The 18,193-nt window shown below is 38.9% G+C and overlaps 1 protein-coding gene across 2 annotated transcripts in view; it reads right to left on the bottom strand.

Annotated features, from left to right (window-relative positions):
• NALCN (sodium leak channel, non-selective) overlaps window positions 1–18,193 on the bottom strand; it is a 249,753-nt gene that overhangs the window by 216,893 nt on the left and 14,667 nt on the right. For both annotated transcript variants that reach the window (XM_074168527.1, XM_074168534.1), the window contains exons 3-5: window positions 4,996–5,079; window positions 3,172–3,311; window positions 2,198–2,326 (exon numbers count right to left, since the gene is read on the bottom strand). In XM_074168527.1, the coding sequence (XP_074024628.1) occupies window positions 2,198–2,326; window positions 3,172–3,311; window positions 4,996–5,079 (353 nt within the window). The remainder of the gene's footprint in view (window positions 1–2,197; window positions 2,327–3,171; window positions 3,312–4,995; window positions 5,080–18,193) is intronic.

Genomic DNA, 18,193 nt, shown 5'->3' with positions numbered 1-18,193 from the left:
AAAGAAAAAAATAAATGTTTTCAAAGTAGGAATGAGCAGTGTGCCAAAAGTAAGGTATAAGTCCACATGTTAAGCAACACAGAAAAAAATACATTGTTCTTCGAGTGAGCACCATTCATTTGACAGAATAAATGAGGTAGCACTTCTAGGGAAAAAGTGTTTTTCAATATAACTGTAGTCTTCATACACAAGTCTGGAAGCCATTTAAAGTTACAATTCTGGTTTGGAGATGGCAAAAGTGATTAATTACTTTCTGAAGCTGCCTAAGGCACCTAAAAAGTAGTGTAAATTAGATTTCTAATTTTTAAACAGCAAAAAATATATATACTTGATGATACTGAAAGAAAAAGGAGCTAAGGCTAGATGTTCAACCTGACAGAATCACAGAATCGTAGGGGTTGAAGGGACCTTTGGAGATCATCTAGTCCAACCCCCCTGTCAAAGTTCGTTCCCCTAGAACAGGTAGGACAGGAATGCATCCAGGGGGGGTTTGAATATCTCTGGGCAGCCTGTTCCAGTGCTCTGGCACCCTCAAAGTAAAGTTTTTCCTCGTGTTGAGATGGAACTTCCTGTATACCAGTTTGTGCCCATTGCCCCTTGTCCTGTTGCTGGGCACCACTGAAGAGAGTCTGGCCCCATCCTCTTGAAACCCGCCCTTTAGATATTTATAAGCATTGATAAGATCCCCTCTCAGTATTCTGTTCTCCAGGCTAAACAGACCCAGGTCTCTCAGCCTTTCCTCGTAAGAGAGGTGCTCCATTCTGTTCATCATCTTCTATCCCTCTGCTGTACAATCTCCAGCAGTTCCCTGTCCTTCTTGAACTGGGGGGCCCAGAACTGGACGCAGTACTCCAAATGTCGCCTCACCAGGGCACAGCAGAGGGGGAGGATAACCTCTCTTGACCTGCTGGCCACACTCTTTTTAATGCACCCCAGGAGACCATTGGCCTTCTTGGCCACAAGAGCACATTGCTGCCTCATGGTCAACTTGCTGTCCACCAGGACTCTCAGGTCCCTCTCTGCAGAGCTGCTTTCCAGCAGGTTAACCCCTAACTTGTACTGGTGCATAGAGTTATTATATCTCATTTCCAGTCTAGGTGAAGATCAGCCCCATATTCTACTATATTAAATTAATATAAATATAATAATATAATGATAAATAAGAAAATATGCAAAAGTCCTTTTTTTTCATTTAACAAAACACCATATAATGTCTAGCATATTCTCACATAATTTTGTAACCTTTTTTGTATCTGACACTTCTAATAACCTTATTTGTATTTGATAGCTTATAGGCCCTACTCAGACTTTTTTTTCAGCACAGTGGCAGCTTAAGCCATGGTTTGCTTTCTTATAATATCTACTCTATTTATTTTATATTCTGTCGAATTCAATACAGAAATAAAAGGATCCAATTTTGACTAAAGCAAAGGCTACAACTCCAGAGCTAACATTTCCCTACCCAAAGAAACAGGGACAAATGAAGAAATAGATGTAATAGAATCTCAAGATGTAATGCTGGTCAAGCATACGGTCAAGCCCTCAATTCAACAGGACATGTAAGCGTATACTTATCTGTGATTTTATCAGCCATCCCAGTGACAAAAAGGCTATACTGTACTTCAAGTTAATCTTGTGTTTAAGTATGTGCTGAATCAAAAACATGATCGTGATCACCAGTGTAAAATATTAATCATAAGTATTTTCCAAAGTCTGGGTAAAAAGGGTCTTTAAATTTGAGCAACAGGTCTCAGTGACCTCTTAATCCAGAAAGGGTGTGAGATTCTAGGGGTAGTTCTGCCCTATACTTTAGGTTTGGCCCCACACTAGATGTTCTGGGAAAAGACAGGAGAATACAGTGAAAGCTGATGAATCATCAGTGACCCACATCAGCCACAAGTGGCAATGCTCCTCTTAAAGCCTCCTCTGCTCTCCTGCTCTCACCCCCATGCACATATACAAAGTCACTCACCACCTAAATCAGCCCAACGCCATAATTTGTAATCTCTCTGTCACAGTTAAAATTTGTATTTTTCATAATTCCTAACATTTTTGTTTCTCTAATTAATCTTAGTGTATTTTGGTGGACTACTTTTAATCTATTATAAAGTCCATTTCACATCCACTGATGCTACAATTACACATGTGCACATGTGAATGAACAGCCCCACAATCACGCCTGCACCAGTGAACTCACCCTGGCTGCGTGTCGTCGGTCACACAATGGTACGTAAAAGTTCCAAACATCTGCACTCCCAGGATCCCATACAGGAGGAGAAAGAACAAAAGGAAAATTGAAACGCTCCAGATTTGCTCTCCAGAACGCCTGGAAAAAAGATAAAGATGACACTGAATGCACAGGCGATGTGAAGCCTCCTTTGAAAAGCTCCAGAATAGAAAATATGCTAAATAGAAAATAGAAAAAATGAAATAGTATTTCATCCTGCAGAAACTTTTTCCTGAAAACTGATCTTTCATTCTGTGCAGAGACAGAAAAGGGAGCCATGATTTTCACTAAGCCTGTAAATTAGGGTAATTGAACCAGCTGTAAACTATGAAGGGTGGAACAAAAAAAAAAACCAAACAAATAAAATCTATAGTATCTAGCTTTTGTAAAATAGTATCTAATGACTTACACAGACAAGATTAGATGATGAAATAAAGTTGATATCAAATAAAAACAAAAAACCTCTTTCACACTACCATTACATGGCTTTTGCCATTACATGCTGTATCAAACATACTTAAGTGTGTTCGCTTGCATATAAGCATCTCTGTACATATACCAATACATGTACACTTGTACCTGTAATGTTTAGGGCATGTGCTCATGTATTTTTAATTATGAATTACCCTACTATGAGTTTTCACCTTGATTATTAAGTGCCCATATTAATGGAACAGAATTTCCTGCCATTGGTTGAAAATTGCTGGCTCCAGTTACTAGCAAAATGCTTTAGGATTTAGTTGAATATTTGACAGTTTTTATAATTTTCTAGGAAACTTGATGATTCCTTAAATATGAAAAATAGCAAGAATTTCTTGGCCAGAACTAACTCAGCAAGAAAATGCCCATTAAGTGTGAAGGGTCATTCTCTTAGCTACATAGTCAGTCTTCTAAGTCAAAACTGAAATTTCCTATCTTGTTCTTCAGAAAACATCCTTACTTACTTCAAGATATTTGTTATCCTAGTTCTTGGCAGCTCAAAACGAAAATATATCCGGAATGCTCGAATCATAATGAGTGGTCGTGGAATCCGTAACATGCCCCAAGGTGACATCTGGTCAACTATTTCAGCAATTTCAAACACCTACAAACAAGAGAATCAGGAGCTTTTCTTGATGACTCTTCCCTGTTCCTGTACTCATTTACAGAACATTTAAAACTATGAACAATATACATGATTTTTATTATATCTTTCAGCCTTATCTTTGTTTATTTTGTGGTTCATTTTAACCATGTTTTTTAAAAGAAAAGTCTCAGTAAATCCTTTAATCCATTTCTAGGCCATCCTAATGAAATTTCAAAAATATACTCTGCGTATGTTCATAATTCTTCTGTTTCAAACAACTCAAGAAAACTGTGCAAGCTTCTGTTAGCTGCTTGCTCTATGCCAAACCTACCACACAAGTTTCCAACAACTTCAATAGAAGTGAATAATTTACATTTCCAAATATGAAAATCAGTATCTGTTAATGTTGCACACCGCTAAGGTTTTTACTATGATATAAACCTAAATATTGCCTTATGATTTGCAACATACTTATAAACTCTCCATTTAATTCCAAGTGCATGAGAAAACTGTACATGTTCTTCTCCTGGACTCTACTACAACACAAATTTCAGCCAAGCCACAGAGCAGGGAATAATTTCCTTAATACACTGCCCATTTAGGCACTCCATAAAGACTATTTAGCTTAATTATTGGGTGAAAATGTCTTTTTTAAATCCTTGTCTCTTACTCTCTGAGAGTAACTGCTCAATTTAATATTTGCTCAAAGTACTAAGAAAATGGAGGGGGAACCTGGCAACGCATAAATTGAGTAAACTACAGTGCTTATCTGTAATGATCAACCTTCACTCCACATGTATACATTATGTACCAAAGTTTCCCCTGTGTATAAAGCAGAAAATTACAATGTGTCTTAAATTGGTTTAAGACAATGCGTCTTAAATCCACTTATTTGTGGAAAACTTACGCCTAACAGCAATCACTATAGAACTTTTACAATCCTTATACTATTGCAGGCCCTGTCTCACAGTCTTCAGTCTGTCCATACCCGAAAAACTGGCTATGGTTAAGGACTGGTTGGTTTGCAGGACATAATTTGACCTGTACGTTAACACTCTATGCTTTCTTGCAACACGTCCAAGTTCCCTTCTTTATTAAAATTTATCAAATTGCTTCCAAATGTATTTATTATTATTATTTCTATTGTGCTTTAAATTGACTTTTGGAAAAGGTTTTGTTAGGTGTGGGCCATATTACATGAAACCCCTCCACTCACCGTACCTTACCTTACCTTACCGTACCGTACCGTACCGTACCATACCATACCATAGCATACCAATACGCCTACAGCGTGGCAAACACCTACCATTGGAATCATTGTCCCTTTAGTTGCCTAAGCTGGTCACCATGGAATCCTACTAGACTCAATGGAAGGAGATGAGCACAACTGACATATGGAGTAAGAGAAAACTGGCTCTCTGAAGATCCTTCTTTCTCCTTTTGACTATGTAGAGGATTTATGGTAACATACTTCAGACTAAAGTACAACTTCTCAACATGAAAAATTAAACAAGGTAAGTTCTACTATTAATGTAGATAGGCTGCAGTGTGCAATTATGGAGCTACTGAGTTGAGCACAGCTTTTTAAAACCAACGTGACCCATGTACAGCTACACTTCCACAACTCGCAATTACTTGGTTGTGCAATGTATTTGTCACAATTAAGGAACTATTCATTGAAAAAGGTAAAAGTAATAATTACCTGTAAAACCAGCGACACCCAAAGACAAAAGACCATGAATCCATCAAACACACACCAACGATCCTTTACATAGGAGCTATCACCCTACAAAAGAGAAAAAAGCTAAGAGGTTAATTGTTGTTGTTGTACCGTCAGGATTTACAAATATCATAAACAAAAGCTCTTGGAAGAAGGAAAATTATTCTCTGTACCACTTCTGAAATGTTTCAAAAGCCTAGTATCTGGGCTTAGAATATGCTGGGAACATATAAACACATCTGGGTGAATAAATGGTAGCTTCATTCTTGTGTGGTACTTCTCTTCAGCTTGTTTCAAAAAGGACTCATAAAGAGACCTAATATTTACACTTTGATGTAAATCAAAAAACACACAAAAAGTTAACATTGGACTCTCTTTTCCACTGTATTGTCGATTACAAAATACTTGCACAGGAAGGTAAACGTAAAATGCTGGCAATCTAGTATTGTGCCGTTCAATTACTTCAATAATGTTCAACAGCATCAATTTATCATTTTGCATACATTTTTTTTGGTAAGTTTTCAATCATTTTTCATGCTCTAGGTAAGTCTTGCCGTTTCCAAAACGCTAGACAGTAACCACCATCTCATCACAGTGTAGGCTTTCATGTTTCTTTGGACATTTCCTGAGCAAGTCTTTACCATCTCAAAATGACAATTCATTCTTTAGACTTCATTAATAATTTGGGACTCCATTAATTGACTAGCACAAGGATTCAGATCACACCTTTGCACTACTGAACAAAAGAAACTCAGGGAAGAAAACTGAGCACCGGATCCTTGATGACCCATAGGCTTTCCTACCTGTTCTCTGGCTCTGCTTTAGACTTCTTCAACTAGCTCTCTAAAATAACACCGGAGCATGGTTTTGGTTATAGTTCAACCCAGACACCATTCCAAAAAGGCAGCATGGAGAAGACTGCATCCAAGCTCAGTTTCCTCCATACTACATATTCTCAACGACGACTCCAGTTCGCATCCTTAGATATCCTCATGTCTCACAATGACTCGCCACACACACCCTCCACTGCGAACTATTAAAACACTTATTTGGTGGGCTGCTTATGTCTCACACTTTACGTCAACCACTGAACGGAAAAAAACCCCTACAGTTATTAGGTAGATTACGGCTGAGAGTTAGATAGTTTCATGAAGTTGGAGACCAAATGCATATAGATAGATGCAGCTTGTTGAAACGGAGACTATACAAGACTAGACCTAAGGAAAGTGGATATCCCAGTTTCGTGCTGTGTGGCAGTAAAAACATATGCAGACATTGTCAGTGTATCTCAGGGCACATGAACATCCCTTTCCAAATCAGGTTTAGGTTTCTCCTAACAGATTGAACATACCCTCCCCTGCCTTACACGTTATCTGGTTCCTTTTCTCTCTTGTGTTCTTTGAGATACAAACTCCGGTGTTTAACATCCACTTCTCACAGGTATGATTGGGGAAAAAATTATTGTCACGTATCAAGAATCTTGAAGACATTACTGGACTTTGGCCTGTTACGTGACTCCTGGCTTGATACACATTGTTTCTTATCTCAGTGGTAGTTATTTCAGCCAACCTGTACTTATTTTTAAATGTCTCAGCTTTTTCATTGATTCTTAAAGCACAGACAAGTTGTTTTGTTTTAATCTAATATTTTCAATGACACACACTATCCTAAAAATGATTTATCATTCCTTGCAGTAGGTGACAGCAAGATACATTGTGTATATAGAGATAAAATACGTTTTTTTAAAAAAGTTTTATTTGAGTTGCAAAATTCTTCAGGGCAGAAGTGAACATAGTAAGGATATAAGGAAAATACAGCCAGTTATCTTAAAATCAGTAATAAAAGACAGAGAATTTCAATACTATTTTCAGATGGAGGATTTTCTAACACATCAGGATGTTAAAGTTAACCTCAATCCACGAATTAAGAGGAAGAAGACTGCAAATCATGGAAACACCAGAATGGGAACTTTTGCATTGTAATATTAACCAGTCCTTCCTGAAGAAAGTAGACTTTATTTCCTAAGTAAAATCTAAGCTAGTCAGAAACTCTTCACTCAGGGCTGAACAAAGTCAGCTGTTTCAGCTCTATCTGCTGTGAAGAAGATACATGTTATTTCTCTGCGGAGATCAGCTACCAACACCCTAAATACCAGTCTCTCCTCTCACCCTGTTCCTTTTTAGTCAACAAAACTCCAGTGAGATTTTTATCCACATGCAACTTGAGTCCTTCAATTGTGGCTCTGAACAAAGATGCTGATTGGTCTTTCTCTCACTGAAGAACTCTTGGAAACATACTTTTTTTCTCTTAAGCACCCTTTGTCTAAAGCAAGAAGTTTTCTCTGAGTTGTGCTGTACAGATCCGAGAATGAACTCGTGCGTTATTCACCGTCCTCTGAATAACATGTCGAGCACTCACTAAAAGCCAAATCTTTTTTTAGAAATTGCTTTTTCTCTCCACAATACATGTGGCATGATTGAAGCAGTTCCGCTGTTTTCTCCTTACAAAGGAAGATGTCGTGACCCTTTCCAGTCTTCTCGCCATTCAGGCTGCTCCACCACCTCACTTCTCTCATTGTCACCTCAGGCCAGCTTCCCCCGCTACATCCTCCCTGGCAGGGAGGCTTTCAGTGGATCACCCAGAGAAAACTTAGAGCACCTGAATTACATCTATAGAAACTACTCATTTTTGGGGGAGGTTTTGGCCCTTTCCGCTTTGCATGTAGGGAGGCTTTGGCTAAATCCTTTTCACGTTTGTCATTTGGCTGGCAGTGGACGTGGTGGGGAATACTTAATGTGTTTATACTGTGTATTGGCATATGGGATGTGATTTGGTGTTGGAAGCATTTTTAAGGCAGGACCAGCTTAATGTGAAAATCAGAATATACTTTTTAGTATGTCTTGATATTGACTTCTAGTGGTACTTCCATGAAAAGCCTAATTCTGACTAAACAGAGGCTAGCACTCACATACTAATGGCAATGAACAGTGAGTTTCATTCACATTTAAAAAAAGCCTTGGGCTGAAATTCCACGCTCACAGTCAATGGCAGCCTGTTCTTAGACTTAGAAAGGAATACAGAGACGTGAAATGTAAATGCATCTGGTTACATCCTACCTAAAATAGCTAAAGTATTGCAATGTGTTAATCCCTCACCCTTTTTTCATCATGTCTGCTGAAATTTGAGGATCATTGATGAGGTCTGTTTTAGCATTTCTTGTGAATGCACTATCCCAGACCGTTTACGTTATGGTTTAGAAGTCTTTGAAATGTGGTCTAAACATTTGCAAAAGATGAAGAATTAGTACTGCAGACTAACACAAACTTCTTAAAGTCATTAAAGTTGCTGACTCCTTACTTCATACAGTGGACAGTGAACTCTTTAATGTGCACAGGAAGTCCTGAAACTTCTCCAGCCACATGACTTACAGTCTCCCTAGACAACAAAATCATTTGCTTCTGACAGAGAGTGGATGCCAGTCCAATTAGACTGTCCACAACTGCAGGCTTGGGACAGCCTTTGGAAGGCTTTTGAGCAGTAAACCATGCCCTCACTCAGTGCCTCTCCCAGGCAAACTAATGGGTGCTCCTTGAACTCAGTGGACTAGCTAACAGCTATTAAACACAAAAGATTTCAAGATAGATAAAACATCTGAAGCCCAAAGCAACTAGTTTTTTAGCTGCTAGATGGACCAATCTTTCCTTTGTTAGATGCCTATTCATTATTTTGTAATACCCTTCCTAGTCTCCCCAAACGGTTTCTCCTAATATGCTTCCATTTTTTCTGTCACTTTATTTAGGACAGGTCAGCATCACTGTTAGGTTAGTACACAACCATGGAAATTACTTTCCTGGTAAACCATGCACATGGCATGGATCGAGAGTCTGCCTCACTCTTAGAGATGCTAATCTAAATTAATCTGAAATTTGACATCCCAAAAGAACAGACAAGCTTGACATAACGGTCTGTAATTAAAATATTCTCTGCCCTGAAAGAACTTAACTTAATTTTCTATGGCAATGTTGCCATAACAAAGGAATAACACCTCAAGTTCAGCATAAGATCTTAGTGATTCTTTACCTATTTGAAAACAGGACCAACAAGTGAATCTCCTCCCTTCTCCCTACATTCTCCTTATTTCATCATGTTTTTTGCCTAATTTTAGCACCATTACATTTATTGAGTACAATGTATTAGTTCATTTCTTCATTTTTTATTTTCACATGCAATACTAATACCTCAATAATAGCACTGAGATGCCGGAAGATACACTTTCTCACTTGTAAACAGCATGTTAAAGATAAAACACTAATTGCCAGTATTAAGTGCCCTAAACAGTTCCTACACAAGTTGACAGAAAAAGAAATCTATTTAATAAGACCTAACTCATTGGAAATGTGAGCCAATACAAAATATAGACAGAACCACAGACAGAAGTAATAACACCTGGGGTAGTCACTCCAAGAGTCATTTACAGTTTAATTTACACCAGAAGGGAAGACTAGCCAGACTATAATTTTTTAATAAAAGTTTATTCCATTACTAATCTTGCTGAAAACAAAATACTCTATGAAATCAACATCCGAATTGCATAAAGCAATCTGCTAGAAGATTGATTATGTCTGCTAATTTTGTTAAGCAATTTCAGCAATTGGTAAAGTAGACAGCTTAGCTCGATGATGCCACAGTCATCTCCTAGGTCATTTCTGCCCTGTTTAACTCTTTAACATCTCAGGGACACCTCAGGATGAACAGCAAACTCCTGCAAGTGAAAAGCCTCCTCTGCCTCCCTACTTGTCTTCAGGAATTCCTTTTTCTCTCTCATTCCTGCTACAACCTGTTCTCTGAATGCTTCCCACCTGCCTCTTTCCAGCTACCTCTGTGGGAAAGCTAAATAAAAGAAGCGGTATGACATTTGCTCTGAGTAATCAGATTTATCATCATCTGTTCTGGAAAGGAGTCCTGTTGTCTTGGGTCTGTCATTAGGAGAACCTTAGTCTCCCACTTTTCCTCACAGTCTCTGACAAACAGGACAACTCAAAAGATAGTACAAATGCCAAGAGACCAGCAAGCTCAGTAACAACCAGCTACTTTGCTGTTTAATCATGGTCACTGGATCCTGCATGTGGTGGTGGTAAATAAAGCACATCAACAACTCTACCATATTCTTCAGGTTGCCCTGAGGGCTACTTTGTGTAGCAATAAAAATATGCATTAAGAGGTGGAGGCTGACATTTACTGGCATTTTAGGAGCAGCATAAATGCACAGGAGGAAACAGAAGGAAGAGAGGGAATCAGAATTTGGGAGTATCATTTTTTCCCCCTCCACTATGCTCATTATAATGCAAAAAAAAGCAAGCTAGAAGAGAGGCTAGAGGGCACAGCTGAGCTAGGGAAACAACACTCGCCCTCCCTCTTCCATTGCCCTACTCCATACAAACACCGCAGGGCACAGAGGTGGGAACGGGACAGAAAATTAAATCAGAGTTCAAGGGAGCCCCTTGTCTAACCTTTCCCTCCCCCCTGCAAATGCAGATAAAGATATAAACACACACACAGAGGGTACATATCTCCTACCCAGTCACACATACACATACATCCCTTATGTTTCTGGCTCAATTTCAAACTTTCCCTATTTCCTTAAAAACCTGCAGTTTACAGTTCTGCTTAGTAGTAGAATGATGTGGGCAATCCAGCCCAGTCCCCAACCTGTCAAATACTTTTAACGTTTTCTTCACACAGAAAAAAGAATGAAGAGATACAACCTAATCAAGAAGAAACTCTGCCTCTGACTTCTGTTCTCAATTCTCCTCTTCTGTCCCCACAAAATAAAAATATTTCTCAAATCTGCTCATGTGTCAGACATGAGCCCCCTTCTTCCTTCTTCAGAGCTTTGCAACTCCTCAGCTGTCCTGGGGACCAACTGAAGCGGAACCTCAAGCAGACAGAGGACTCTCAGCCACACCACCCACTTAAAGTCCATCTTCTACTCTGTGTGACATAATGAAATTCAACCTGAAGCATTTTATTATGCAACAACTGCCAATATATACCACCCATCTTTTAATACAAAGTACTTCTGTAACTGTAAAATGATAATCCGTGCAGGAAACGAAGGAAATCGTGGATTGCTTAGATAAAACCACATTAATAACCAAAAGAAAAACTGGCATATTCTAAAATGAGCGGTCACCTCCAAGTTAGCTGTCTGCAACAGTGATAGTATCACTTCAAAATGAATCAAGATATTTCTCTTTTAGAAGTCTGTATTTGGGAAAAAAAAAGAAACAATAAGGGGGAGGTGGGACGGATGACACACACAATGGGATGACGACACACACACGACAGCTTCTCATTTCTGTATGTCTTCTTTTTCTCATAAAGTATCTTCATTCACAGTGAAGGAACTTACTTAAAATATATTCACATAATAGCAAATGATTTGTAACAGCCAATGGAATTAGAATTGCTGTGTGAAGCTTAACTCTAAACGGTTATAGTGGGTGTAATATCACTTTATCATCACTGAGTTAAAACAAGTTCAATTTGTAACTACTCATGTATTGTACTGAACTGCTCCATCATCAGATGCTTCCAAGTAACACATTACACAGTGCATAATTTATCTTTGTCAAAATATGTAATGTAATATTTATAGTAATCTTGTAGGCTATGCTAGGAAAACGTTGGAAAAATCACTTGATGTTACAGCACACAAAACAAAGTTACTCTATTTATAATTAAAAAAATGAAGCACAGCTCTTGCTGTTCTTTGGATTAGAGGGTGATTCCTTGCATGTTACGGACACACAACACACACAGTTCTGACCTATCACTACAAAAAAGCTATAATTGCTACAGAACCACTACTTCATCATTTGCAATAATTAAAAAAATAGTTTTTTAAGTGAATTTGTTGAGTTTTGCAGATTATTTTAGGAATTACAAAAGAAGATGTAAGGCTATTTCATTCATTAAAGAACAGTCTCAAACATATTTTTAAGGCACACTAGGTTTTTGTTAATTTATGTAATTGACTTCACCAAACTCAGTAATTTCTTTTTCACATTGTAATATGAGGTTTTTAAACAATAGTATTCACCATCTCATTTAGCTAATAATGCTAATAATTTGCTATTGTTTCTAACAGAAAGAGAAAAAAAAACACCCAAAAGCCAGCAAATTATCAAAACCAGAATTCTTATTGGGCTGTTCAGAGAAAGAATAAAAAAACACTATCTCATGTCATTTGATTTGGTGACTTCTGCCATGAACAAACAGTAATAGTTTTAGGGAAGTTGTGAGAGCAGGAAACAATTCCAGCTGTTAGGTAAGAATCAAGACTTCCAAACAAACAAGGGCCATTTTACTTGCTAAAAATCCTGTAACAGTGTTTGCTGTAAAATAAGGGGAATTGGGAGGAGTTAAAAATGGTGTTTTAAACCAAAACTGTTAAAGACAATTTAAAAACAAACCAGAAACAAATGTGAAAACATTACAAAAGATTCCCTTCCTCAAGTACAAAAAGCGTCAAGGGGAATAACCATTTCACCGAAACAACGGAAAGGAATGCCTCAACACACCTCCCATTTCAGCAAAATCACTGCAGAGCATCTCAGTTCAGCTGAGTGACAAGTAATTCAGATTGTCCACTACTCAGAGCTGCTGGGCACAACCTCATACATAGTCAATAGAGGACAGATGCTAATGCCTTCTTATAAATACCTAACAGTAGGTACGGCTACAGAACATGTGGGGAGCTTCGCTGGTGTATTATTACATTGCTGCTTTCCTGATACACCACTTCACCACTGCAGCTGGGTGCCAACATGCCCTGCAGAGAGATTTTATGGGTTACTACACTGAAGCCTGAATTTCATTTCCCTCTCCATCTGCTCACTAGCCAACCGTATTCGATGCCATCAGTATTGCCTTACTAGCTGATCTGGCTCCCTTGGATGCCTTAAAGGTTCAGCAAATCTAAAAATGGCTAATCAGGAGGAGGATTAATAGGATCCCCCTGCCTGGAACAGCACTCACTGTTTCCAGGATGTGCACAGGAAAAAAATCTTCACTGTGAGAATGATTAAACATTGGAACACGTGGTCCAGAGAAGTGCTAGCATCTTCCTCGCCGGAAATATTCAAGACTCAGCTTGATAGGACCCTGGACAACCAAATTAAGGCCCTACTTTGAGTAAGAGGTTGATCCAGATCATCTCCGTAGGTCCCTTCCAACACAGACTCTTCTCTGGTTCTGTGCATCTAAGACAACCTCCTCAAAATCTCAGTTCCTTGGGGTAGACTCCAGTTCTACACCTAGTTCCACAAGTGTGGACATCTGCTCATGCCTGGAAGTACTCTGCAGCCTTGAGAAGGTGATGTGTGTTAAACACTGCTGTTCTTCATCCAGCAGTATTCTGACCTCCCCCCAGATTCAGTGTTTATGGTGGATGCAATGCGCGGATTTGGATCCAAATGTCTCAAGGTGAAAGCTTTCACTCTAAAGCATCAAATACTGCCTGGAGACTGAATAGGATGATTTGATAGGCAAACAGTCTCATCTAACATGACAAAACTCCGATTTATAATTGTCATTCACAGCTCTCCTTCAACAGAAAAAAAGCCACAAGGATGAAAATTGGAATAGATAAGAAGGAGGCACTTTTCAGAATGAGGATTTTATTATTTGGTAATTAGCATTAATAAAAGCTGGAGAATCCATTTTATAGTGCAGATAACCAGGAAAAGTTTATTGAAATAGCAATCTTACTATAGTGTCCCGGTTTGAAGTAAAACAGAACCAATTTTCTGTTCTGTAACTTTACATCCTAGCTAGGCCTCCTCTAACTCTCTGAAATTAACGGCATATTGTGGAGAAAACTGCTCGTTCTCAGAATGGTAAGCCCAATGTTTGTGCTACATGCCAAGGAATGGTATGCAGGGAGGCCCTTGCTTATACTTATTGCTGTAACAACCAAGGTCAGCCAATTTCATTATTTGCCCCCTTAGAGGGTCGGAAACAGAAAAAACGTAGAGGGGTCACATCGGTGGGGAGGAGTGGACAGGAGAGGTGACCCAAACCTGACCAACTGGGGTATTCCATCCCATCTGCCCCATGCTCAGTATAAAGGCTGAGGGATCAAAGGGTCAGTCTCTTCCTGCGATGGCCGACGTCCAGAGAGGACTCTGTCTGTTCATCTGCCTTTGATCCCGATCCGTGTGTTCCTGACTTCAGAGCTGGAATCCAGTTCCCATTCGTCACTGAGTCCAGTCTGGGACTTCCCCAGTGCCTGCCGATGACGTGACTGTCATCCTGGGAGCTTGATACAGTTTTGTATATATTGTATCTATTTCATTATTTTCTTCTTTATTTTTATTTTAATATGAATTCTTCATTAAAGTAGTTTAGTTCATTCTAAACTTCTGAATCTCCTTTATCTCTTTCTCCTCCTCTCTCCTCTTTTTGGGGGGGGGGAGAAGGAGGGGGGGAAGGGCCATCTGTCGGTCCGGTTTTGGTAAATTCAGCCGAAACCACGACATATAGCTATAAGAATGCAATATTTATATTAGTCGTGGAGAACACAATACTTTGAAATGAAATTTTATGTTCAGCTTACTGCCTTAAAAATGCCCAAAAATTTCATCATTTTCATGAAAATACAGCTGCACAGAAATTTACTTATTCCCTTCCACAGGGATTTGGATGTCATTATGATTTTTTCATCTTGATGTCTTGTTTTATTCTCTCAAATTAAGAGAGAAGACAACATGGGCATAAAATAAAATAAAATAAAATAAATTGTTTAATTATAGCAGACCTCCCTGAAAATATAAATTTCAACACAGTACATTAGGGATGAAGTTCCCTCTCTTCCTACCTGAATACATAACGTTATCCAATATGTTGATTTCACTGCTATCCCAGTATATGTGTCATTTTACCCTGACATGAAGTGATCTATTAAAAATATCCCTTGATAACACCTGCCTTCATGAAGTAAAACATTAAAGCAATAATTGAAAGCGCTATTAGAAAGGGAAAAAAATTAACATTACTGAAAAGTAAAGTTTTGTTCATCTAATTGGTCTGTATATGGAAAGAGCAATTTCTAAATACATTATGGACGGCAGTATGTTGTGTATTTTTTCTTAGCAACTTTAAGGTTAAATTTTGATCACCACGGTAAGTCACTAAGTATTATATGGACACACACTTCAATCCATGCCCAAAAATACCTTCTCACTAAAAGTTTCTATGACCCATTGACTGATTAGAAAAATGACCATTTTTATTTTAGGAATGTATGAACCATATAAGTTTGCTAAGTAATTTAAATGTCTTTGATTTTCTAATACTCTAATGCAAAAATGGTGCAAAAAGCCCCACTGTGTAATATGAGTCATTACTTTCCTGTAATAAACACTCCAACAAAACCAGGCACAAGTAACCATGGAAACAGGTACGTATATTCTAGTGCCATGGTCTCTAACCTTCCCTGGCCCACAGGCAGTAACACCCAACTAGCAGCATGCTGCAGGCAACTTCAGATTTGTTTTCCTCATGATAATCAGTTGTAATTTTTTTAATTTCCTGTGACTGGAAACAGCATCGGAGCATTTCACTAGCAACACGATCCCAGTAGGCTGGGAACAGATGTCCTTGCGATGGACATACGCACTTAGCAAAACAGCAACAGACAAACACAGGAAAATGGTGAGACAGAAGAATCAACTTTTGTAGACTGTCTTATTCAAATAATGGCTATCAATATTGTTTGCTATGAAATAATATTTAAAGCTATCAATCACAGCTGCCAACACCAAAATACTCTGGTATTTTTTAAGTTAAATTTTAAGGCAATTTTAAATAATGTATTCTTCCCCAACACAGAATACCACGGGATCTGCACTACACACCTAGGTTTCCAACAGCACTATACACAGTATAGAATTGTAATTTTTTAATATAGGTATGTAAAAAATTTTTTCATAAGAATAAATAATTTTCACCTTATAATCTCAAGAGGTAGAGCCAAAGGGGAAACTAAATCTTAAATCAACTGGGTCTTATTTCATGTTTGCTCTGTGTGCTTTTTACTACCACAGGTAAGTAGTTTTCTCTTTCTGTTTTTACCCTCCACATAATTACACTCTGTTTAATCAAAGCATCTTGACATTTTCTCATCCTTGCCACTGATTCCACTGGTTATGCCCCTGCCCTCCAGGTTGAGGTTCTTGCTCCTGTTTGTGACTTGCACATCCCAAGACTGAGCTTTCGCCACTGGGCATCACAAGCACGTCAGAGCATCCTGACACAGGATGGCAGGAGCCACATATTCTGTTTTACTGCCTGACCTTTGAAAACAACACAACTTCCTGATCCTTAACTCATTTATATGTCATGGGGAATATATCATATCATTTCAGTAATTTCAGAATTTCCACCTCTGTTTTCAGTCTGTAATGCAGCAGAAACTCCTTTGACAAAGTTCCTAAAAGCTGGTGAACCAGCTGACAGTGTTTCACCACAGTTCAATTAATATTTCCATGATTTGCAAGAAGAATTAAACTGTTTTTGTAATTTCGCCCTTCCTCTTAGCTGAAGGTGGAATGTTTAATGTCAGAAGTACTGAAAAGCATACAAAACAGATACTTGTAATAAGTATCTATTATTATTAAGTATACTGTAATAATTATCTGTAAACAGTTCTGTAATCCAACACCAGTTCCATAATCCATAACTTTAGACAAACTTCTCAATTAGGATAATTATGGAAGAAACTCATTTAAGCATAAATGAGTTAATGCCATAAGCGTTAAAGCAGAAGCTGACATACAGTTGTCTGTATACTTTCTGTAGTGTCCACTGTCAACAAATCTATAAGTAACGAGTTAGAGTAACCTCCCACTGTGAGATACCTAAAGGCCATCCTGTCACCATCCAGCCCTGGCACTTTAAGCTTCCCTTTTAGTTAATGGAGAAAATCAGGCCAGAGAAATTATTTCTTGGAAGGGCCTACTTTATACACAAACAACTAATTACAGACCATTGCAGACCCTCCAATTAGCGCTGATGAATCCTACTAAAAGTGTTTCTATTTAAGCCCAAAAATCTAATCGTGCAAGCAAAGATAAAAAAGCATCAGAATATGCAAACGGACATCATCTGCCACGGGAAACAGTTGCAGGCCCCAGTTTATCATGGCAAACAGAATATTTCATTACAGCATAAAAAGCCCGTCTCCACCTCACATCGCTTGCAGTACAGGTGGAAAGTTCCTTAAACTGGCAGAGAACTGCACGTACAGTGTTCAGCCCACATGACTCGGGTAAGGCTCCTGCCTGCGTCGTCCTCGACTGTCTCCTCTTGAGCAGACAGACAGCAACTACAGCAACTGAAGCACGTATCAGAAAAACGAAGAGGAAAATGTGCTCTCTGCACACGGCTAATGAGGTGCTGGAGCAGGTCCAGAGAAGGACAACGAAGCTGGTGAGGAGTCTGGAGAATAAGTCTTATGAGGAGGAGCTGAGGGAACTGGGGTTGGTTAGACTGGAGAAAAGGAGGCTGAGGGGAGACCTTATCACTCTCTACAACTACCTGAAAGGAGGTTGTAGAGAGGTGAGGGTCTGTCTCTTCTCCCAAGTAACAGGCGATAGGACAAGAGGAAACAGCCTCAAGTTGCACCAGGAGAGGTTTAGATTGGATATTAGGAAAAATTTCTTCACTGAGAGGGTTGTCAAGCATTGGAACAGGCTGCCCAGGGAAGCGGTGGAGTCACTGTCCCTGGAGGTATTTAAAAGACGGGTAGATGTAGTGGTTAGCAATACGGTTTAGTGATTTTTTTGGGGTCAGTGTTATGTTGATGGTTGGACTAGATGATCTTAAAGGTCCCTTCCAACCTAGGCAATTCTATGATTCTAATGCTGCCTAGGAACATCCGACTGAAAGCTACTGATTTCACTTAACTTGCATTTTGTACTGGACAGAAGCAAAGGAAACGGCTCCCATCTATTGGTGACTGACTCGGTAGAAGATTGAGCTTTGCTTCAGTTCCTGCAGGAACTCACTGAGAGAGTGCTGAAAGCTAATGGTGCAACCACTCACTGTAGCCCCTTGCAGGAGTACTGAAGTCACTGAATAGCACTCAGTGCTACCAAAATAAAGTCTGACAAATCCA

The sequence above is a fragment of the Numenius arquata genome, chromosome 1, assembly GCF_964106895.1.
Source record: "Numenius arquata chromosome 1, bNumArq3.hap1.1, whole genome shotgun sequence".
In the NCBI taxonomy this organism is placed as follows: domain Eukaryota; kingdom Metazoa; phylum Chordata; class Aves; order Charadriiformes; family Scolopacidae; genus Numenius; species Numenius arquata.
The sequence above is the reverse complement of the archived record's forward strand: the minus strand, read 5'-3'. Positions and strand labels throughout refer to the sequence as shown.